This window comes from Salmo salar, chromosome 02 (genome assembly GCF_965601325.2).
Source record: "Salmo salar chromosome 02, fSalSal1, whole genome shotgun sequence".
NCBI lineage: Eukaryota > Metazoa > Chordata > Actinopteri > Salmoniformes > Salmonidae > Salmo > Salmo salar.
Genome location: NC_138292.1, coordinates 19,553,374 through 19,571,967, shown reverse-complemented (window position 1 = coordinate 19,571,967; position 18,594 = coordinate 19,553,374). Strand labels below are relative to the sequence as shown.

Genomic DNA, 18,594 nt, shown 5'->3' with positions numbered 1-18,594 from the left:
AGTATATCGTTCGCCTCGGGCTCGTCAGACTCGTTAAAGGAAAAAAAGGATTCTGCCAGTCCATGGTGAGTAATCACAGTCCTGATGTCCAGAAGTTTTTTTCAGTCATAAGACACGGTAGCGGCAACATTATGTACAAAATAAGTACAAAAACAAGATACAAACAACGCAAATAAACGAACAAAACAACACAATTGGTTGGGGGCACGTAAAACGTCTGCCTTCTTCTCCGGCGCCATTTTACAACTGTCATACCCAATCATCAGAACACAAAATAAAAGCTTGGTTTTACTCCAATTTTTGTAAACAACGGAAAAGTAAACAAACACTATAACTTATCATTTTGATATCATGGATGGTCAGTCCTTGCATCCATAGCTTTTTCTATGAATTTAAGAGTGGTTACATTTCTCGAGCCCCAACCCTCAGCTTTTTACCAAAACATGGCCGGGGAAGATGTTTGGTTCTTGTTTCAACTGCGGATTGACGCTTTAAGATGGGTGGGGAATAACACATCAATTCTTCAGAACACAGTTCTGTTAATAGTTCACTAAAGATATTTGCAACATACTGGCAGCCTACTCGTCTTCTGTTATTCCATGGAAATGACTACTACCTGATGTTATGGAATGATAAAGAAATGTGGGCGAATACTGAGAAACATCCTCCTTTAACTTGTCACAGCATGCTAATGAGACTTCCATAGTTGGGTGTTGAGTAACATTTTCCCAGAGAACCATTGTGAGTGGGAGTCATGCCTATTCTTCAAACATTGACACATTGAAAAAAACAATCTGAAGCATTCTATCAATTAACACACGCTAGTTTTAAGCATCTGTTCCAGAAAGGGTAGGATTTAAGGCCCTTTCTTACCAAGTCCTTTCCTCACTCCTGAGTCCTGATGTCACGACTTCCGCCGAAGTCGGTCCCTCTCCTTGTTCGGGCGGCGTTCGGCGGTTGACGTCACCGGCCTTCTAGCCACCGCTGATCCACTTTTCATTTTTCCATTTGTTTTGTCTTTGTTTTACACACCTGATTTCAATCCCACAATTACAGTTTCATTATTTAACCCTCTGTTCCCCCATGGGTTTTTGTGAGTGATTGTTTATTGTATTTTCGGTCTGTCATGGTCTGTGTGTATTTGTTACTTTGTTATTTGACATGTTGAGTACAGGGGCGGAAATCCCAGGGGGGACGGGGGACACACGACCCCCCCATCCTGGGAAAAATATGATTTGTGTCCCCCAATATATCACTGAAACATAACTATGTAATTTAAATAATATTTCATAATACGCAATGAAAGCAATTGTGCTGATTATAGACACTTAATAGCTCGTTTTTAAGATTCAAAAGATTGCGACCCCCCCACCCTTTGCCTCACAATGGTTTGATCCACTGCCAGTTCCTTAGCTTGTGAGGTAACGTAGAGGTCGTATCTACTGTCTGAAAGGCACTCAATGCACGTAACTGACGTGAGGTTAATCCAGTCAATCACGCACACACACTAGCTGAATATGCAGAGCTAGCGCGCAAATATTAACTATTAAGCTAGCTAGTACCTATTCCATTTATGTGGCGTCGTCAAAGATGGAATCTTTTGCTATCGTCAATTTATTCCAAGATCAGCATTCATGTAAGTTAGTGCTTCAAAGTCCCTGTGATAAGGTTAGCGATAAACTGAACAGAACTACACTCTCTTCTACCATTGTTTTAAATATATTTAATGGCCTCGTTGCAAAAGCTAAATTGTCGCAAGGGAACTTTTATTTATATATTTTATTTGACCTTTATTTAACCCGGGTAGCAAAGATTATAGCAAACACCACTGAATTGGTGCTCGCTAGCTTTGCAAATTCAGCTATTGTTAGAAGCCAGCCAATATGAAACAAACGATTAAAATTACAAAAGGTTGCAGCATATGTTGTGTAAGTGGTGAACTCATACAGCTGTCAACTCTTGTCACTGCAATCCGTTTCACATTTGCTAGCTACCTTTTAGATCGAAGCCCATATAGAATGATAGAAGATAAGACGATAGAAGCCCATCTCCTACTGTAAATAACCTACACACTGTGTGTGTGTAGCCAACCAGGTAGAAAAATGGCAGAAAAAAGACGGACATCAGAGTATTTTTCAGTACACCAAAACGCAAAGTAAGAACCCTAGTAGCCTAATATCTCAAAGACTAGTTGATAAAATGTTCATAAGAAAGAAATGAAATTCTAATGGAAATGTTTCACAATGATGTCATTAGGCAGAGCAGGCAACAGATGGCACACAGACAGCAGAGTTGGGGACAGATATGCAGGGACAGACTGGCAGAGACAGGGAGTCTCAGTTAAGTTTGTTGAGTCTTTGTTTGGCAACATTATGAAAGGTTCTCAATTTGTTTGACTTGTAAAATAGGAACATAATTGGAAAATGCCATGGATACCCCCACTCTCAACTTAAACTGGTGACTGAACTAAGATTTGTTAAAGGCAATGGTATTACTATTGTGATTAGTTGTGTAGTTTTGGGTACCGGTAGTTAGGAGTACAGCAAACACTTTATTTCTTTGGTTCCTCAATATACATTTACCATATTAAACGTAGGCTATGTGTTACAGCACTACTTTTGGTGTCCCCCTCAGGAATTGCTCTTGAGAAAATGTAATGTAATTGTCCCCTCCAAAGTTGATATCAGATTTTCGCCCCTGGTTGAGTAAAAGTACGTTGATTACTCATATCTGCTGTCCTGCACCTGACTCTCTACACCAGCCACACATAGGACCCATTACACCTGAAGTAATGCCTTGGCAAGTTGAGGAGGAAGTGACACTTTGAGAATGAGGAAACATTGCAGGAAAACATTCAATAACATATTTATTTTCATCACAGAAAAACTGATAGGCTACTACAGGATTCTCTTGACATGGGATTTCACCAACTATCTTTCTTTCCTCAAACCGTGGCAGAAATGAACTGCTTTATAGTAGTGAATGTGGTATTTTATGGTTTATTTGAATAGGGACAGGTACAAACACATTAACACATTTAATAAACAATAATCTGATGCATTGCACCATAGTGTATAGCGCACTTGTTTTCAACACCTGACTCGTGGTGTTGATTGTGCTTCTGGAATATGTTGAGTCATTGTCAGTAGTGTAAAGTACTTCATTAAAAATACTTGAAAGCTTCTGTACTGCACTGCGGCCTCGTGTTTTGGTAGCCCATGCCATGGTGTGTCGTTGTCCAGCAACCGGCGCAGAGGCTCACAGACTGTTGATAGGTGTGGCATGAACTTTGCAAGATAGTCTGCAAAGCCGATGAGACGCTGTACTCCTTTTGCATCAGAGGGGTATGGCATGTCGAGGATCACTCTGACTTTGTTTGGGTCTGGCTTCAGGCCTTTGGCCGAGAGAATGTGGCCATGGAAGTGGACGTCTTTCACCTTGAACTGCAGCTTCTTCAGGCCAAGGCAAAGCTTAACTGATCGGCAGCGGTCCATCAGTGCCAGGAGCTTCACATCATAGTCGCGTTCTGCTTTTTCATCTGTGTCACCACAACCACAGCCTACGATCAGGACATCATCGGCGATGGGTTCAATGCCCTTGAGCCCAGCCAGTAACTCGTGCTGCTTGCGTTGGTATACCTCAGGCGCCACTGAGGCACCAAACGGGAGCTTGAGCCAGTGTTTCTGGCCCCAGGGGTCCAGAAGGTATTCATGAAGCTGCTTTCTTCGTCCAGCTTGCATTGAAGGAATGCATCTCGGGCGTCCACCAAGGTGAAAATCCTAGCCTTGGGAAGCTTGTAGAGGACATCCTCCAGTGTCGGCATGATGTAGTGGGATCGTTTCAGTGCTTGGTTCAGATGCTTTGGGTCGATGCAGACCCTCAGCTTCTCTGTTTTTTTCACTATGACCATATTGCTGATCCAGTCAGTTGGTTTAGTCACAGATGTCATGTGGCCATCGGCCTCATACTTGTCCAGCTGGGCCTTCACAGCCACTTTCATTGCAATGGGCACATTGCGAGGAGCACACTGGACTGGAGTGACGCTCTCATCCAATTCAAAGTGTACCTCCCCAGGCACTGATTCAACGGGCCTGTTGAATACATCGGCATATCTGCTGAGTAGTTGTTCTTCGGACAGGGGTCCATGCTGGACATGCTCCACGATGTGCAGGTCATTTGGTACGGTGAATTGTATCAGTCCCAGGCGTTCGCATGTAGAGCCTGAGAGGAGAGAATGTTGACTGGTTTTCACAATCTCAAACTCCAGCTTGTGTTTGCGTCCCCGAATAACACATTCGGTCACAAAGATGCCCATAGAGCTCATTAGCTCTCCTGTGTACAGCTTTAGTCTAGTATCACTGGGCAAGAGATGTGTATCAGGTGCCAGATTGATTTTGTATTTGTAGCTCATTACGTTGCTTGTTGTGTAGTCGTAGTGTCACAAACCATTTCTTCCCTCTTCAGTGTACAGCTCCAATGGATTCATGCATGTAAATGTCACTTTCACTGTTCTGAACACTGAGTGACATCATCAACACAGTGAATCTTGCCCTCACTCACCCGTCTTTTGCTTTTGAGACACACTTTTACAAAGTGATTATTAGTTCCACAAGCTCTGCATGGTTTTCTGTAGGCAGGGCAGTGCTCTTTGCCTCGTGCATGTGTATTTCCACAGTATTTACATGCTATGGGGCTCTCTGTGTTCACCGTTCGTGGTGAATTACTCTGCCTCGATTGGTTTTGTCTGAATGTCTGCCTGGCAACAGCGTGAACAGTGTCAACGTCGGTGCGTGGGGTTTTGATTTCCATTGCTCTCATTCTCATGTCAGTGACTTCAGCAGTGCGGCACATTTCAATGGCAGTTACTAATGTTAAGCCTCTCTCTCTCAGTAGACGCCGGCGCGTATCCTCATTTGCAATTGCCAGTACTATTTTGTCACGAAACAATTCATCTTTCAATCCCCCGTATTCACAAGTAGTGGATCTTTCTCTCAAACGTGTTACAAAGTTGTGTACTGACTCACCCTCTTCCTGTTTGCAGCTTCTGAAAACAAACCAATCGTAAATGACGTTCCTGGCAGGTTTTAAGTAATTCTCCAATGCATCCAATATAGCCATTGCATCACACTGTTGTCGTGCTGTGAGGGTGAGATTGTGCTTGTAGATATGCCTGCATTTGCTGCCCATTAACCTCCTCAGAGTTGCCGCTTGGACGTCGTTGGGTTTCTCATGTAGACCGGTTGCCAGCGCATAGTCCTCGAATTCATCCCTGAAGTTGTTCCAATTAGTATTCCAGTCCCCTGTGAGAACCATGGGAGTTGGTGGCGGAATGTTCGCTGCCATAGCGATGGAATAGGAGATCTCTTTGCCTTCAGCCATCGACGTAGGTAGTGATGCTAGCTTGCCAGCTAACAACGAGTTGATCAGTGTTGTGACTAGCAGTAGGAAACGGCGTGTGTTCGCAAATGGAACGTAACTGCGCCTATACTGTACTTAGCTACAAAAATAACAAACGTGTTGTATTCGAGCCACTTCTGATACCATGTTTCAGTATGATATGTTGGATAAAGGAATAAAGACAGACACCAATGTCAAGTTCAATAGCCTTCAAGCATTGTACAAATCCCTACACGCGTAGTCCGGGGAACAGTCCGTCTAGTCGATTACCTATCAACTAGACTCCGTAACAATCATCCCTGGTCATTTCTACTGCCCCTGATCTAGCGGACTCACTAAACCCTAGCTTTGTTTGTAAATTATGTCTTAGTGTTTAAGCGTGCCCCTGGCTATCGGTAAATATAAAAAAACTAGAAAATGGTGCAGTCTGGTTTGCTTAATATAAGGAATTTGAAATTATTCAATTATTCAACTTTTACTTTTCATACTTAAGTATATTTTAGCAATTACATTTACTTTTGATACTTAAGTATATTTAAAAACAAATATATATATATATATATATATATATATTTACATACACTGCTCAAAAAAATAAAGGGAACACTTAAACAACACAATGTAACTCCAAGTCAATCACACTTCTGTGAAATCAAACGTCCACTTAGGAAGCAACACTGATTGACAATAAATTTCACATGCTGTTGTGCAAATGGAATAGACAACAGGTGGAAATTATAGGCAATTAGCAAGACACCCCCAATAAAGGAGTGGTTCTGCAGGTGGTGACCACAGACCACTTCTTAGTTCCTATGCTTCCTGTCTGATGTTTTGGTCACTTTTGAATGCTGGCGGTGCTTTCACTCTAGTGGTAGCATGAGACGGAGTCTACAACCCACACAAGTGGCTCAGGTAGTGCAGCTCATCCAGGATGGCACATCAATGCGAGCTGTGGCAAGAAGGTTTGCTGTGTCTGTCAGCGTAGTGTCCAGAGCATGGAGGCGCTACCAGGAGACAGGCCAGTACATCAGGAGATGTGGAGGAGGCCGTAGGAGGGCAACAACCCAGCAGCAGGACCGCTACCTCCGCCTTTGTACAAGGAAGAGCAGGAGGAGCAATGCCAGGAGCCCTGCAAAATGACCTCCAGCAGGCCACAAATGTTCATGTGTCTGCTCAAACGGTCAGAAACAGACTCCATGAGGGTGGTATGAGGGCCCGACGTCCACAGGTGGGGGTTGTGCTTACAGCCCAACACCGTGCAGGACGTTTGGCATTTGCCGGAGAACACCAAGATGGGCAAATTCGCCACTGGCGCTCTGTGCTCTTCACAGATGAAAGCAGGTTCACACTGACCACATGGGACAGACATGACAGAGTCTGGAGATGCCGTGGAGAACGTTCTGCTGCCTGCAACATCCTCCAGCATGACCGTTTTGGCGGTGGGTCAGTCATGGTGTGGGGTGGCATTTCTTTGGGGGGCCGCACAGCCCTCCATGTGCTCGCCAGAGGTAGCCTAACTGCCATTAGGTACCGAGATGAGATCCTCAGACCCCTTGTGAGACCATATGCTGGTGCGGATGGCCCTGGGTTCCTCCTAATGCAAGACAATGCTAGACCTCATGTGGCTGGAGTGTGTCAGCAGTTCCTGCAAGAGGAAGGCATTGATGCTATGGACTGGCCCGCCCGTTTCCCAGACCTGAATCCAATTGAGCACATCTGGGACATCATGTCTCGCTCCATCCACCAACGCCACGTTGCACCACAGACTGTCCAGGAGTTGGCGGATGCTTTAGTCCAGGTCTGGGAGGAGATCCCTCAGGAGACCATCCGCCACCTCATCAGCAGCATGCCCAGGCGTTGTAGGGAGGTCATACAGGCACGTGGAGGCCACACACACTACTGAGCCTCATTTTGACTTGTTTTAAGGAAATTACATCAAAGTTGGATCAGCCTGTAGTGTGGTTTTCCACTTGAATTTTGAGTGTGACTCCAAATCCATACCTCCATGGGTTGATAAATTGGATTTCCATTGATTATTTTTGTGTGATTTTGTTGTCAGCACATTCAACTATGTAAAGAAAAAAGTATTTAATAAGATTATTTTATTAATTCAGATCTAGGATGTGTTATTTTAGTGTTCCCTTTATTTTTTGAGCAGTGTATTTATATATATATATATATATATATATATATATATATATATATATATATATATATATATATATATATATATTACTCAAATAAGATTTTACTGGGTGACTTTTACTTTAGCCATTTTTTATTAAGGTATCTTTCCTTTTACTCAAGTAGGACATTTGGGTACTTTTTCCACCACTGGTCATTGTAACTATCATGTTCATTTCAGTTTCACTTGGTCAAATATAATGTACAGTGGATGCCACCCATTTCCTCATCCTTATTACTCCACCCCCTTCACCTGAGCAGGGATATAAGGCCAGAGCTGCTTCATCACCGCACAACTGCAACCTGCCACTGAACCTGCAATTCACCTCTTCAATCTACTGCTCCTAAATACTTGTAAGTTCCTTTAAGAACTTGAGGTAACTCTTACTTGAACATGTGTGTTTTTTCATTTATGCACAGGGAATGGCCACAGTTAAATTAGGTTTTAATGAGTTGCATTTCCATTACTTGTGTATATTATTTAGTTGTTTACATTTGGCATTTAGAACAGAAATGATCCATTGTCATTATAAAAGGACTAGTTTAGGTACATTTTTTCTCTCTCTCTCTCTTTTTTTGTCTAAATGTGTTTTGCTCCTTCCTGTTTGGGTTTGTGTTTACTATAGAAGCAGACTTTGCCACTATAATAAACTGCAGCAAATAAACAATATAAATCCTCTCTTTCAGAATCATGAGTATGAACTACATGAGCACCGAGAGGATTCTGCTGAAAGGGGACTACCTCCTCTCCAACAATGGACAATTTAAAGCTATCTTTCAGGTACAATAGTTAGTGAAACACATACATTTCAATTATATTAACATTAGATATCTGGTCTGCAACTGATTTTGACCTTAGAAAAGTATATTTTGTAGGGATGTAACGATTCACGCTTTGATCAGACAGACAGCGTCATTAAATCAAAGCTGTGTAATAAATTCTGTAGTCAAACTTTAATTATATATTTCAAAAATGTTTAATGGATATGTGTGCAACAAAAGTTCAACATTCACCTTCTGCTACCATTAACGTCAAGCTGTCTACGCATACAGTTTGATGCATAAATTCAATAAATCCAACATAATTCGGGGCGTTCCTTGATATCAGGAAACGTCGGTTGGTGTCTGCCATTGATCAGACCATCGATATTAGGAAATATCCATTGGTGCCTGTCATTGGTACCTGCCATTGGTCAGTTCCTGCACTGTCCCATGTTGTTTATAGCAAAGAGACTTACAGATTTCCAATGTGGAAAAAGTTGCTATTTTTAAAGTCATTTTTTATTTAACCTTTTTTACCTAGACAAGTCAGTTAAGAACAAATTCTTATTTACAATGACGGCCTACACCGGCCAAACCCTGGGCCACCGCTGGGCCATTTGTGCGCTGCCCTATGGTACTCCCAAACACAGACAGTTGAGATACAGCCTGAATGCTTTAATGCTTTACATATGATCAGATTCTTCTTCTTTTTTTATTACTTTGACTGTCAGTGGATGGATGCATTTTGTACCGCCATGAAACAGCACTAATAAACTTGACATTATTGTATTGCATAGCCTACAACAGACATATTAGACTGTAAAAAGTCAATTACACAGTTAACAGTAATAAAGTTTATTGAACAACCATTCAAAGTTAAAAACATTACAACAGTCTAACATTGACAAAACTAAATTAAAATTAGACCGTTTGAATGAATTTCTGGCAAAGTGAGAGGCTATAACACTGGTGCCTTCAGCTATCCTCAGCTGAACCTTAATCTTGAAATATGATCTTTATTCTCTATATATATATACACACACACACTACTGTTCAAAAGTTTGGGGCCACTTAGAAATGTTATTGTTTTTGAAAGATAAGCACATTTCTTGTCCATTAAAATAACATCAAATTGATCAGAAATAGAGTGTAGACATTGTTAATGTTGTAAATGACTAGTGTAGCTGGAAACGACTGATTTTTTTTATGGAATATCTACATAGGCGTACATAGCCCCATTATCAGCAAGCATCACTCCTGTGTTCCAAAGCCACGTTGTGTTAGCTATCATTTGCAAAGTCTATCATTTGAAAAGGCTAATTGATCATTAGAAAACGCTGTTCTGATTAAAGAAGCAATAAAACTGTCCTTCTAGAGACTGGTTGTGTATCTGGAGCATCAGCATTTGTGGGTTCAATTACAGGCTCAAAATGTCCAGAAACAAATAACTTTCTTCTGAAACTCGTCAGTCTATTATTGTTCTGAGAAATGACAGGCTATTTCATATGAGAAATTACCAAGAAACTAAAGATCTCGAAACTGAAGATCTCGAGGCGTCTGTTTTTTCTCTGAGTAAGAAAAGCTATTCAAGAATTGACTACATTTCTTTCTCTCCAAAAATGCATTCAACAATTTACTGGATAAAAACAATTTGTGATATAGTGATATTGATCATTCTGATTAACAGAAAAATACACTTCGGAACAGTAGTTGGAGAATTATCAGCGGGCATCTTCTGGATCCGAAATGTATTAAATACCTAAACTAAAACCTTTACCATTACAAATGTAGACATAGAGGACAGAGAAAAGCCAACAGCTGATATCATTTGTTATGCCTTTAAGGTGTACATTGGGGCGGCAAGTAGCCCAGTGGTTAAAGCGTTTGGCCAGTAACCGAAAGCTTGCTAGATCGAATCCCCGAGCTGACAAGGTAAAAATCTGTCGTTCTGCCCCTGAACAAGGCAGTTAACCAACTGTTCCTACACCGTCATTGTAAATAAGAATTTGTTCTTAACTGACTTGCCTATTTAAATAAACATTTTAAAAAACATTAGGGAAATAATAATCTCATACTCTGCAAAAAGTTACATCTGATTTAGAAATTAAAATGAAAGAAAAATAAATAAATCACAACCTTAGAAAAAGCACATAAAAAATCTTTACAAGATAAAGAAGAAAATAACATTTCTGAATTTAAGCAGGAATACGATCTTTTACTTTTAAAGAGAGCCAACTCTTAAACTCAAATAAAGCAAACTACTTACTGGCAAATAAGCCTGGTAAATATCTCACAAAACGAATACATGCTAAACCAGTTATAATTGTAAAAGATACAAATGAATGTTAATTCGAAACAACAATGCAATTAATGACAATTTTAAAAGCTTTATGGAAATTGAGATAAATCAGAATAAACAGTTGGATGAATCCTATAGCCTTCTTAGCCTCAACAACCCTGAAGCAATTATCAGCAGATGAAAAATAAAATCCTAAAAACAGAGACCACCAAAAAATAAATATTAGATGCTTTTAAAACATTCGCGTGGAGAAAAAGCACCAGGAATGGGCAGCTTTCTCATCGAATTACCTCATGAATGGACTTGCAATATATTTTATTTTTATTGTACAGGTTCACGATCAGAAATAGTTTTGGTAGTTTTTCTTTAAACAATCAGTGTATATTAGGGATGTGCATCTTTCCCGTTTAAAACGATTAGATACGTAGGCCTATCTAGATACATGGGCTCTTATATGAAACATGTTTTAGTTTGAAACGATACGGTTTGATTAGAGAACGAATTGATGAGATTCAGTTCGATGCGATATGATTCTATGCACTAACATTTGTTGCATAAACACATTCATTTCCCATTCTAAATGAATATCTGCTGCTGATGGAGATCATGAGCTAGATTTTTTTTTTACCTTTATTTAACCAGTTAGGCTAGTTGAGAACAAGTTCTCATTTACAACTGCGACCTGGCCAAGATAAAGCAAAGCAGTGCGACACAAACAACAACACAGAGTTACACATGGAATAAACAAGCATACAGTCAATAACACAATAGAAAAAAAGAAAGTCTATATATAGTGTGTGCAAATGGCGTGAGGAGGTAAGGCAATAAATATGCCATGGTAGCGAAGTAATTACAATTTAACAGATTAACACTGGAGTGATAAATGACCAGAGGATGATGTGCAAGTAGTGATACTGGTGTGCAAAAGAGCAGAAAAGTAAATAAAAAAATATGGGGATGAGGTAGGTAGATTGGGTGGATTATTTACAGATGGACTATGTACAGCTGCAGCGATCGGTGAGCTGCTCAGATAGCTGATGTTTAAAGTTAGTGAGGGAAATAAGTCTCCAACTTCAGTGATTTTTGCAATCCATTCCTGTTACTGGCAGCAGAGAACTGGAAGAAAAGGCGGCCAAAGGAGGTGTTGTCTTTGGGGATGACCAGTGAGATATACCTGCTGGAGGCCGTGCTGCGGGTGGGTGTTGTTATCGTGACCAGTGAGCTGAGATATGGTGGAGCTTTACCTAGCATAGACTTATAGATGACCTGGAGCCAGTGGGTCTGGCGACAAATATGTAGCTAGGGCCAGCCGACTAGAGCATACAGGTCGCAGTGGTGGGTGGTATAAGGGGCTTTGGTAACAAAACGGATGGCACTGGGATAGACTGCTTCCAGTTTGCTGAGTAGAGTATTGGAAGCTATGTTGTAGATGACATCGCCGAAGTTGAGGATCGGTAGGATAGTCAGTTTTACTAGGGTAAGTTTGGCAGCGTGAGTGAAGGAGGCTTTGTTGCGAAATAGAAAGCCGATTCTAGATTTCATTTTGGATTGGAGATGTTTGATATGAGTCTGGAAGGAGAGTTTACAGTCTAGCCAGACACCTAGGTATTTGTAGTTGTCCACATATTCTAGGTCAGAACCGTCCAGAGTAGTGATGCTAGTCGGGCGGGCGGGTGCGGGCAGCGAACGTTTGAAGAAGCATGCATTTGGTTTTACTAGCGTTTAAGAGCAGTTGGAGGCCACGGAAGGAGTGTTGGTTGGCATTGAACCTCGTTTGGAGGTTAGTTAACAGTGTCCAAAGAAGGGCCAGAAGTATACAGAATGGTGTCGTCTGCGTAGAGGTGGATGAGGGGATCACCCGCAGCAAGAGCGACATCGTTGATTTAAACAGAGAAAAGAGTCGGCCCGAGAAATGAACCCTGTGGTACCCCCATAGAGACTGCCAGAGGTCCGGACAACAGGCCCTTCGATTTGACACACTGAACTCTGTCTGCGAAGTAGTTGGTGAACCAGGCCAGGCAGTCATTTGAGAAACCAAGGCTATTGAGTCTGCCGATAAGAATACGGTGATTGACAGAGTCGAAAACCTTGGCCAGGTCGATGAAGACGGCTGTACAGTACTGTCTTTTATCGATGGCGGTTATGATATCGTTTAGTACCTTGAGCGTGGCTGAGGTGCACCCATGACCAGCTCGGAAACCGGATTGCACAGCGGAGAAGGTACGGTGGGATTCGAAATGGTCAGTGATCTGTTTATTAACTTGGCTTTCGAAGACTTTAGAAAGGCAGGGCAGGATGGATATAAAACACACTGGTAATAGGGGTTGCAACAATGGCGACGGATAATTTTAGAAAGAGAGGATCCAGATTGTCTAGCCCAGCTTATTTGTACTTGTCCAGGTTTTGCAGCTCATTCAGAACATCTTCTATCTGGATTTGGGTGAAGGAGAAGCTGGGGAGGCTCGGGCAAGTAGCTGCGAGGGGTGCAGAGCTGTTGGCCGGGGTTGGGATAGCCAGGAGGAAAGCATGCCAGCTGTAGAGAAATGCTTATTTAAATTTTTGATTATCATGGATTTATCGGTGGTGACCGTGTTTCCTAGCCTCAGTGCAGTGGGCAGCTGGAAGGAGGTGCTCGTGTTTTCCATGGACTTTACAGTGTCCCAAAACTTTTTGGAGTTAGAGCTACAGGATGCAAATTTCTGTTTGAAAAAGCTAGCCTTTGCTTTCCTGACTGACTGAGTGTATTGGTTCCTGACTTCCCTGAACAGTTGCATATCGCGGGGACTATTCGATGCAAGTGCAGTCCGCCACAGGGTGTTTTTGTGCTGGTGGAGGGCAGTCACGTCTGGAGTGAACCAAGGGCTATATCTGTTCTTAGTTCTACGTTTTTGAAAGGGGCATGCTTATTTAAGATGGTGAGGAAATTACTTTTAAAGAACGACCAGGCATCCTCGACTGACGGGATGAAGTCAATATCCTTCCAGGATTCCTGGGCCAGGTCGATTATAAAGGCCTGCTCGCAGAAGTGTTTTAGGGAGCGTTTGACAGTGATGAGGGGTGGTCGTTTGACCGCGGACCCATAGTGGTTGCAGGCAATGAGGTAGTGATCGCTGAGATCCTGATTGAAAACAGCAGAGGTGTATTTGGAGGGCAAGTTGGTCAGGATAATATCTATGAGGGTGCCCATGTTTACGGATTTAGGGTTGTACCTGGTGGTTTCCTTGATAATTTGTGTGAGATTGAGGGCATCTAGTTTAGATTGTAGGACTGCTGGGGTGTTAAGCATATCCCAGTTTAGGTCACCTAACAGAACGAACTCTGAAGATAGATTAGGGGCAATCAATTCACATATGGTGTCCAGGGCACAGCTGGGAGCTGAGGGGGGGTCTATAACAGGCGGCAACAGTGAGAGACTTATTTCTGGAGAGATTAAATAAAAAAATTAGAAGCTCGAACTGTTTGGGCATAGACCTGGAAAGTATGACAGAACTTTGCAAGCTATCTCTGCAGTAGATCGCAACTCCTCCCCCTTTGGCAGTTCTATCTTGATGGAAAATGTTGTAGTTGGGTATGGAAATCTCCGAATTTTTGGTGGCCTTCCGAAGCCAGGATTCAGACACGGCAAGGACATCAGGGTTGGCAGAGTGTGCTAAAGCAGTGAGTAAAACAAACTTAGGGAGGAGGCTTCTGATGTTAACATACATGAAACCAGGGCTTTTTCGATTACAGAAGTCAACAAATGAGAGTGCCTGGGGACACGCAGGGCCTGGGTTCTGATTCCTGATGATGACTGCTTGTCTAGCTTGCTAGCTAAAATTTTTAAAGTATGATGTTGACATGATCAGTCCAATCAAATCTACGGTAGATATAACATAATGCGTGTGTGTAAATGATGTATGTCTATATAGGCACTTGAGCTGAGCAATAATGGAGACTAGGCATCTACCACCCCACTCAATGTTGTCTCTGAGCATTTCCTGTTATCCTGTAAGTAAATCCGAGACACTGCATTTAGTATGGATATGCAGTGGCAATTTTAGCATGTAAATCTTGGTGGGTGAACAGAAAAAAAAAATGTTTTAGATGCATGACAGCAAAGCCAATACACAACACTAAGCAATACACGAATTGCACTATAATGGTGACAAACGGTGCCCACAAACTGTTAAGGCCTTCATAAAGCTGTCCCAGCAGCAGAGATTTATTTTCAGCACAATGGACTAAATCATTACCACCTGGCTATCATTGGAGCCTTGTCTGGCAGCGAAACAGTTAATTCATCCTCATTTACTGCCTTTTAAAAAAACATAGCTGATATGGCTACTTGCTTAAACAAATGTGGTTTCTACTGATAATTGATATGTACAAACTATGGCATAAGGGGACAACGAGCAGAGAAGAGGCAATCCGTAATTTCGATCACAACATTAATGAGCGATCTAGAATGGACGCAGTCAATATTGCTAATTGTTCAGCACTTTTGAAATGTACAGTGACAGAATTCAGAACATGGGCCGTTCTTACAGTATTCTCCCTGTACAAGTCAGTACCATAGGAGAAAGGGGGCATATAAGCAGACAATGAAAGCTCTTACAATATTCAATGATTACATTACTCTAAAACAGGCTATAGGCTACATGTGCACCACCAAGTCAGAACAGTAGGGGGGAGGGACCAAATTATTAGGGTGAGGCACATGGGCTACTAACAGCTTACTACACAAAATACACGTAGTAGTACTTTCTTAGCTACAGTATACATATCTCCCTGTCATATTATATAATTTATGCAGCAGCAAACAAGACATTTTTGGACTCCCCTTGTTGTGCCGTGCTCACTTGAACAGGAAGGTGGCGCGGCGATGCTTGTGGGCAAATTTTTCATCAAACTTTGTCATCAAAGTCTGGCATTTTCTGGATTTATGGTGTTTTCAAGACAATTGGGAACTAGAAAAAGAAACAAGGTTAAATCATGACGTCAGTGATCTTCAGGTCGGAGCTCTAGAAAGAGGCCCGAATTCACAACTTTGAATTCCGAGTTGAATGACCACTCAAAAATGTATTTTCCAAGTCTGAGCTTGTTTTTTTCAGAGTTCCCAGTTGTCTTGAACTCATTAAAGTCTGAGATTTCCAAGTTCCAAGTTTTCAGTTGTTTTGAATGCGGCAGAAGGCATGCTGGATTGACAGCATGGCCAATGTATTCAAACTTTTCTGGCCCGTGGTGTTGAATGTTTATCCTTTTAAGCTTGGAATAGAGACCCTTAAACCCAGACTTGGACCACACACCGTCTCCACTGAATAGCAGGCTAGTGATTGCTTTGCAACGCTTGCAGTTAGCCACTGATTCCTTCCAAACAACTCATTGTTGAATTTGCAATTTCCAACTTGTTGTGTAATGTTTATGTCCAATGGCTGATGAGCAGCAATACATTTTATCTATAATTTCTCTCCATATGACAAGGATTGAAAAGGATTTGCCAGCAGACTGTCAGCGTTATTCATGACGATGACTGCTTGTCTAGCTTGCTAGCTAAAATGTTGAAAGTATGATGTTGACATGATCAGTCCAATCAAATCTATGGTAGATATAATGTGATTTAACATAATTTATCTGTGGCCAATGACCTTGAGCCTTCTTGGATGGGCACTTCTAATGTAACTCTATAGCAGCACCCATGGGGCTTGAATTTGAGGTCTCCCTGTATATTTTGTGGTGATGTGGTGTCCCCATGAGTGACAGAACACTGAGCCAATCACGGCGCAACTAGAGAACATTACCAACCCCTAAGCTCTGTATTTTCCGATGGCTGCCCCACCACCACCACAGAAAGCACTGAGCTAAGCTGAAACACCTGCATTTTGGAGCTGTCTTACTCAAAAAAGCAAAAAAAAAACCATGTTCGTATGCGGATTTATTAACAACATTTTTTTTTTTTTTTTACATTGTTTGCAAACTGATATGTGACACGTATTAATGCCAAAATAACATGTAAAGCAGGCTCTGCCCCACCTTCCCTCAATGACATGTTACGTTTCCTAATGTGTGTATTAATTTGTGGATGTTCATTATACATTTCGATTGATATGTTACGAATTGCAGATTTTAATTTAGAATGGAAAATTAAACAAATCTTAGTGCATCGATTTACATCGCATCAAACCAAATCGCATTGATTCATTCTCTAATCAAACCGAATCGCACCGAATTGTTTCATATGAAAACGTATCATTCCTGTATCATATCGCAGACCAAGTATCTAGATACGTATCAAATCGTCTTGAATGGGATAAATGCACACCGCTAATATTTTGATTTAGCTGACAAACACTTGCCGCGAATATTGAAAAATAATTTGGGAAATATTTTTCGCCCTATAACTTAATTATTTATTTTTTAAGTAATCATTTAAAAGTGGATGAAAGGAATACACAGCAGTACAGAACAGAGGCATCCTGAACAGAGGTCATCTTTCTCTAACATGTTTATATGGTAATTCATTTTCTCTTTGCAGACCGATGGCAACTTTGTGCTCTACGGTTGGGGTCGGGTTGTCTGGGCATCAAACACTGTGAACAAAGATGCTCAGAGGCTCATCCTCCAACAGGATGGTAACCTGGTCATCTACACCACACAGGACCATCCCATTTGGGCAAGTCACACTGCCCGTTGCAACAATAGACAAAGAGGTCACCTCACCCTCACTGACAAAGGTACCCTGGAGCTCTACGGAGATCGAGAGGTGATCTGGAAATCATAACATCATTGGATCCTCATACCTGTCTACTGTAACACCGACCGGCCCAACAATGCACAAAGAGGTCACCTCACCCTCACTGACGAAGATGCCCTGATGCTCTACAGTCCCAGAAATGTGGTCTGGTGCTCTCGTGAGGACACTAGTAATGAGGCAGAGTAACATCTTCACTTTACCATACCTGTCTACGTCTACCACTAAAATGTGGATTCAAAAGCCTTGAGGCTTTTTCAAATCAAATCAAATGTTATTAGTCACATGCGCCAAATACAACAGGTGTAGTTACGAGCCCCTAACCAACAATGCAGTTAAAAAAAATAAGGATAAGAATAAAAAATAAAAGTAACAAGTAATTAAAGAGCAGCAGTAAAATAACAATAGCGACACTATATACAGGGGGTACCGATACAGAACAAAAGAGCAGGGGCACCGGTTAGTTGAGGTAATATGTACATGTAGGTAGTTAGTAAAGTGACTATGCGTAGATGATAACAACAGAGTAGCAGCAGCGTAAAAAGGGGGGGGGGGGAGCAATGCAAATAGTCTGAGTAGCCATTTGATTAGGTGTTCGGGAGTCTTATGGCTTGGAGGTAGAAGCTGTTTAGAAGCCTCTTGGACCTAGACTTGCCATGCGATACCAGAGAGAACAGTCTATGACTATGGTGGCTGGAGTCGTTGACAATTTTAATAAAGAATAAAATAAAGAATATATTGGCTTTTAAAGTAGTGGTTTGTGTTGTAATTCTGTGCATTGTGACTGTGCTGATTCTCAATGTTTTCTGTAGACAATAAACATCACTACTAACTTTTCATCATGGAGATTATAGCTTTTTTGGCTCACATAAAATAATACATGAGACCTCAGAAATACTGTATCATGCATCACAACAGAATGAATTATGGCAGGATACACACATATACATGGATTATAACGTTACAGCTATGTGTGAGGTTGTGTCTGTGTTTGTCAGTTAGTGGGTGTCTGTATCAGTGTATCTATTGATTGTTCATGATTATGGGTGTGTGAGTGTGTGTGTCCATGTGTGATGTTACAGGAAGGCACACAGTCTCTCCAGTACAGAAGAGTTTCTGTTGCTGAGGAAGGTCAGTTCTTTCTTCCTCTGTCCAGCCTGATGGGGAGAGAGAGAGAGAGAGAGAGAGAGAGAGATGGGGAGAGAAATCTCTCAGAAATCAGTTC

General features: G+C 41.6%; 1 protein-coding gene across 3 annotated transcripts; it reads left to right on the top strand.

Annotated features, from left to right (window-relative positions):
• The first annotated feature begins 1,356 nt into the window (after window positions 1-1,356).
• On the top strand, window positions 1,357-18,206 carry asal (Mannose-specific lectin). Of its 3 annotated transcripts, none has more exons than XM_082958490.1 (4): window positions 1,357-1,636; window positions 7,843-7,935; window positions 8,269-8,362; window positions 17,154-18,206. In XM_082958490.1, exons 3-4 carry the CDS (start codon window positions 8,273-8,275, stop codon window positions 17,397-17,399), a joined length of 336 nt encoding a protein of 111 aa, XP_082814616.1. In that variant the 5' UTR covers window positions 1,357-1,636; window positions 7,843-7,935; window positions 8,269-8,272; the 3' UTR covers window positions 17,400-18,206. The 3 variants fall into 3 exon arrangements, with proteins under 3 accessions (XP_082814616.1, XP_014057348.1, NP_001134458.1); XM_014201873.3 differs by lacking the exon at window positions 1,357-1,636 and adding an exon at window positions 5,127-5,383; NM_001140986.2 differs by lacking the exon at window positions 1,357-1,636 and having other exon boundaries at window positions 7,874-7,935; window positions 17,154-17,706.
• Window positions 18,207-18,594: the final 388 nt, after the last annotated feature.